This window comes from Elephantulus edwardii, unplaced genomic scaffold (assembly GCF_000299155.1).
Source record: "Elephantulus edwardii isolate Elephantulus edwardi_28Jun2011 unplaced genomic scaffold, EleEdw1.0 scaffold00062, whole genome shotgun sequence".
NCBI classification, from domain to species: domain Eukaryota; kingdom Metazoa; phylum Chordata; class Mammalia; order Macroscelidea; family Macroscelididae; genus Elephantulus; species Elephantulus edwardii.
In genome coordinates, this window is record NW_006399812.1 from 10901188 (window position 1) to 10907048 (window position 5861).

At 36.3% G+C, this 5861-nt stretch overlaps 1 protein-coding gene across 1 annotated transcript in view; it reads left to right on the forward strand.

The window, feature by feature from the left end:
• The window catches only part of URI1 (URI1, prefoldin-like chaperone), a 112479-nt gene extending 109313 nt beyond the window's left edge, over positions 1 to 3166 (forward strand). The window contains exon 11 of the mRNA XM_006887868.1: positions 2996 to 3166. Coding sequence (XP_006887930.1) covers positions 2996 to 3166 — 171 coding nt within the window. The remainder of the gene's footprint in view (positions 1 to 2995) is intronic.
• The last annotated feature ends 2695 nt before the right edge of the window (positions 3167 to 5861 follow it).

A 5861-nucleotide genomic window follows, 5' to 3' on the forward strand; every position in this document is an offset into this window, starting at 1 on the left:
CCAGTGGTGAGAATCTTTGTCTTCTTGACATTGAGCCTCTGCAGCAGGCGCTTCAGGTCTTCATAGTCGCTAATAAATAGAATTTGCTGTTGCTGCTGTTCCTGCTGTTGTTTTAAACTGTAGAGTCAGAACTGACCCATAGTTGACCCTCCAGTGAGTTTTCAGAGGCAATAAATTGCACAGGAGTTGATAATCCATCTTTCTCCAGAGCAGCTGGTGGATTTGAATCACCTATCTTCGTCTTGGCAACACAATTTGTTACTACTTAGCCACCAGAGAAATTTTTCCATAAAAGTGTTAACCCGCTGTAACAATTCTGCTTCTGTAAAATGAAATTTTAAAAGTATCTTAATTGGCATACTTTTGACTAGAAGAATGTTAAGCATCTTATTTTCAGTAAATTGTCCCTAACTAGTTATTATTTAGGTAACAGATTTATATAGTTCTTTTTCTAAATGCTTTGATTGTGTTTTGTGGTTTTTTTTAATATATATGGCAGATCATTACCTGAACTCTGTATTTAAAGGAGGCCTAGTGGTGTAATGCAATATGTTATTGCACTACTAACCTAAAACAATTGGCAGTGGTGTAAATCCATCAGTTGCTTTTGTGAAAAAGAACAGTCTCCTTCCATTAGAATTTATAACCTCAGAAACCCAACAGAGGGTCCCCTTGAGTTAGAATTGAGTCCATAACAGTGGAGTTTGCCTTCTAGACTTTGTCCTGTGCTGGTGAAACTTAACTGATGCTGAGTCAAGGAGCCATTTTCATAGTCTGTTGAAAGCTCTGGCAGCATTGATTGTAAAAAATTGTTCTGCTGAACCTGCCTCTTCAGCAGTTTGAATCCACGGGCACCTCTGCAGGAGAAGGATAGGCAGTCTCCTCCTGTGTGAGTTGCAGCCTCACTAACTCACTGAAGTTCTGACTTGACAGCAGTGAGCTTAAAATGAAAGCATTGGACCCTCTCGTCAAAAAAAGAAGTACACACTCAAATATTCTCAGCTAGCATGTTGCACATAATTTTATATGTGAATGTGAGGACAGGGGGTAATAGGGACACCCCAAAGCAGAATATGAAATAGTTGTATGATACAACTTACATTAAATTCAGTACTTGTAAAAAACTTTTAGGTGTTGGTGAGTATTTCAGATTTTCAGTTTAAGAAATAGTTAAGGATGGCTAGGAACTCAGAACCTGTATCACACTGTTACCCACGGTTGTGTATATAATTACATATATATACTTATATACATGTGTGTGCACGTGTACATGTGTAAACATTTTATTGCTTGTACTGAATGATTCTTAATTGGGAATGGAGAGCATTAGTATTTGAACTTATTTAATAGCTAGAACCAGACTCTGGAATTTCTTTCTCTTCATTTGACTTTTGCTGTTAGTATTGTATATTGATCAGTTGGTGTCTAAAAACCAAACCAGACTCAGTGCTGTCACGTCGGTTCCAGCCCATCGCCACCCTTTGGAGCTCACATGGAGTTAGTTGTCTGTAGGGGACGACCACAGGGCTGTGTTTCTCTGGTGGTTCTCTATCACCATCTGCTTCAAGGAAGAAAGATGGGTGGCAGTCTCCTCCTATTAATGATTTACAGCCTTGGAAACCCGACAGAGCGCTGCTGTAAATGGTAATATGCTTGTTGCCCTGAGTAAGTGAATCAGAAATTGTTACGAGAGGAGACAGCCCATCTTTTCTCTCAGGGAGCAGCTGGGGGATTTGACCTGCAGAGAGGCCTTGGGGTTAGTAGCATGGCTCCCTGTAGGCTACGCCACCTTAGGATGAGGTTACAGTTTTAAACACCAAAGCAGTTCATGGCTTTGACTAGTGCTTTTGAGTCTTTTATTATCTTTTAAAATGATAAAATAGTCTCTTTTTCAAAAGTATATATTGAATATGATGACTCCATTCTAGTCATAGTAAAATAGAATTTTTAGAAAAATTAACTTTGTACATCTTTCAAGAACTGTACTTCTCGAGGTTTCAAGAGGGATGAGCTTTTGTTTGTCGGTTTTGTTTCAGTGGTTGGGTGAGGAAGAGAAGGATGGCTTTTGGAATTATTGAAGTATTTTATTGTCTTAAGTAATTTTGAGCATTTAATTTACAAAGAGAAACAAAAAAAGTATGTGAAAATTTACATATAAGCTTTTGATTTGGACATGATGGGTTTTTGGAAGATAGAAGTGCAAATTACTATTCGAAATCACTTAAATTTTTTTCTCTAACTATGCCATGATTTCCGATTGTGTGTGATTATATTTCCAGCATTTTTTACACACTTAATTTTGTCCCGGTCGTGCATATAATTGACCAGATCAGATCCAGCAAACATCCAGTTGAAATGAATAATTTTTTTGTGGAACTTTTTTTATCATTTCCACATTGAATTAATTGCCTTACATTTGAAACCTAATTTCTACTGGATCCGCACTTTGATTATTTTTCAGCTTTCCACTAATCTCTTCAATAAAATGGAGGCAAAAACCAATAAAATACTGAAATAATTGCATAAACGAGCACCACCAAATAGATCAAGCTGCTTGGCCAATAGGCATCATATCTGTCCGAGAGAGCTCTCTCTTCTAGTGGACAGAGCTGGAATCTGACACTTCAGTAATATTTTGAGAGTTTAAAACATTATCTTTCATAATAGGAACTGAATGTAAATAGGGTGTATGAAATTTGAGGGGTGTTTTAAATCCATAAATTTTATCCCAGATAAAACATGTATTTTATATTTTTATTTTCTTGCATGTATACTTACAAATGTACTTATATTTTGGGGTACAATTAAGAGATACTTTAAAAGGTACTTGATTTCTCTGAACAGCGTGTTTTAATTGTTAACATTTTATCTTCTACAAAAAAAACCTTGCTAATTTATTTTTAATAAAAAGAAATTAGGCTAGTTGATGAAGATAAAGATTTTGTGGGCATCTTATTATTTATTTTAGTACTTTATTCTGAAATTTCTTTTCTAGGCTTTTTCTGGAACTGTAATAGAAAAAGAATTTTTATCGTCCTCAACTCCACACCCAGCCATTGCTCATCCTGTGCTACCCACTATTCCAGAACGAAAAGAAATTCTGTCAGAAGGAACTACAAAGAGGGTTTCAAAGTTCAAAGCTGCCAGATTGCAACAGAGAAACTAGGCCCTCCCTGGAAAAAGGGAGTTCACGTCCTAAAACTTAGTTTTGCATTTGTTTGGAATATATGTAACAAAATATGTTGTATGCATTTTCAAAGCAGCCAACCTGAGTTGATTTTGCAGCAAGCTCTCCTTTATCAGTAGTATTAAAAAAAAAAAGTAAATGTTTGAATACTTTAATATTCAACTTGTTTTTCCTTGAGTACTGTCAACACTCTTGTCTAAATTTGCCTTATGATGCGTTTCAAATTCTTTTAAAAGAATATTGTTCAGATGTATTGTTTTTGTGTTTTAAACTAAATACAAGCAGTTTTGTACCAGCTGTGATGTTATGCATACCATATGGACCATTTTAAAGAAACTTTGAAAATTTCAAATAGATTCAACAATTATATTTCATTACTTGCTTCAGAATTTTAAAGGCACTTAAAAATTTTTTTTAAAAAGCAAAACTACTTCTGTTGTAAGTTTTGCAGCTAGGTGGCTCTTTAAAAACATCCCTCCTTTCTGAGTATCATCCTATAATCTCCAAGGTGGAAAGCTTTATCTATCCTATGGGAAAATGTCTTGTGATTGGAAGATTGTTATTTTGTAAAACTTTTTTTTTTCCAAGTAAAAATTTTATGGAATTTGGTATCTAAAGTATTGTGAACTTTATGACTCATAATTGTGCTGCACACACCACAGAATAGACCCTTGAGTTCTGCAGTGCTATAGACTTTCCCCCCACATTGGTACAGTTTCAGCCAGAATCTGTGGGGAGAGAGGCATAGGATAGCTAGATGCTAAGAAATAACACTTTCAAGTCACGAATTCTTACACTTCAGTCTTTTACATTTCATTCTCTGAGGCTACTTTCCTAGTAGTAAATAGCTGAAGTAAAATATTTACTTTCAGCAAAAACTATTTAAAATAAAGAGAAATTTATTCGAACATTGAAAATTGCACTGCAAGTGTTAATCATTAGCTTGATGCATGCTAAAATGTAGCTTTTAAAAAGCATCTGCATTAGTACTAAAATAAGCCATCAATGCCAGTCCACCCTCTATTCATGGCTAAATATTTAAAGGTTATTTATAGCTTCTTTAATGAATTCTTGCTTAAACAAAGTGAAATTATGCCCTAGAAAAGTAGAAGCTATTTGTAACTAGAACAGCATAACTGTAGAAGTTTTATGAATATGTATTTTAATAAGGGAATAAGATTGAATTCTCACTAGTTAATGGATAATTCTAAACAGGGACCTGATTTTGAGAGATTATCTAAAAATTGAGGGTTTGTTGTTTTGGTTTTTCTCTTTAGTAAGTTTTTATTAACTGTGCATATATTTCATAGTTATAAATGGTTTTTCTCTGAGCCACCCTTCTACCCTCCAAAAAAATCCATCAAAACACATATAAATCATACGAGTATAAAATAGCTGTCATTCTGAGCAATTATTTAGACAAACCCCCTTGAGTACTGAATAGCCCATGAATGGTCAAATGAACCAGCAGGTACTTGGGGAAGGTACAGCAGGAGGGATCCTTGGAGGCAGAGACGGTGAAGCTTTTTCTCTCATACTTTGGACATGTAGCTAGGTGAGTCTCTTCCATGGAAAGGGACCTCATGCTTGGAAAGATGAAGGGTCAGCAAAGGAAAGGAAAACCTCTAGTGAGATGGACTGACACAGTGACTACAGCAGTCGACGCCTTTGTCCGAGACGATGGTGAGTACAGAGCAGGGTTCAGATCGGTTGTTCATTGGGTCACTGTGAGTCATGCTTGACAGAACCTAACAACAATAACTCTGAGCCACATCTCCCTCACTACCTTCCCCACTCAAACCCCCTGCCTTTCTCTAAACATGTAGTTTCAAAAGTACTTCATTGGGGTTTTTTTTATGTTCATAAACTTCACGTTGAGCCTGCTGTTTTATTTTCCTTCCTGCAAATATGTTTTTCCTCCCAGAGTAAGGTGGTGGCAGAAGCAAAAGTAACATGTTTTAACATCTTCTGTTAAGGACCTGATGTAAAAGTGTTGTCTCAGAACTTCAGTGTTTTAAATTAAAATTCCAGTGTCAAGTTACAGTGGGACTGAGTGAAGCAGATTTTAAATGTTTTGTGTAAAATGGAACAGCAAACTAAAACATTTTGAAATAATTTTAGACCTACAGATAAGTTGTAAAAATTACACTATTCCCAGTGACCCTACTTTGTGTCAGGTCTGTTCTGGCTCGTGGTCCCATGATCCAGAAAAGAATTGGGCTCTGCAGGGTATTGGTGGCCAAGGTATCTGAAGTAGATTGCCAGATCTTTCTTCCAGTGTACCTCTGGGTGAACAAAACCCTCTGACTTTCTGATTTACAGCCTGTGAATGGTGTGTACTGTCCAGTGACTCCAGTCTTCACCCACGGTCCCCTCGTAACATCTTACAGAATCATAATATGATTATAAAAATCAGGAAATGCATGTTGATGTTATATTATTAACGGACTTTTTACATTTATTGGCATTTTCTCCGGTACTCATTTTCTATTCTAGGATCTTGTCTGAGATTTCACCATGTACTTACTTAGTTTTGCTTTGTTGTATCCCGTCTCTGAGAGTTCTTCTGGAGAGTGTAACAGTTTGTAGGTAGGCTGTTGTTCCTTGATTAGTGTTTGACCTCCTCCTGTGATTGGAATGAGGTCTTGCATTTTCAAGAAAGCATCATACCAGG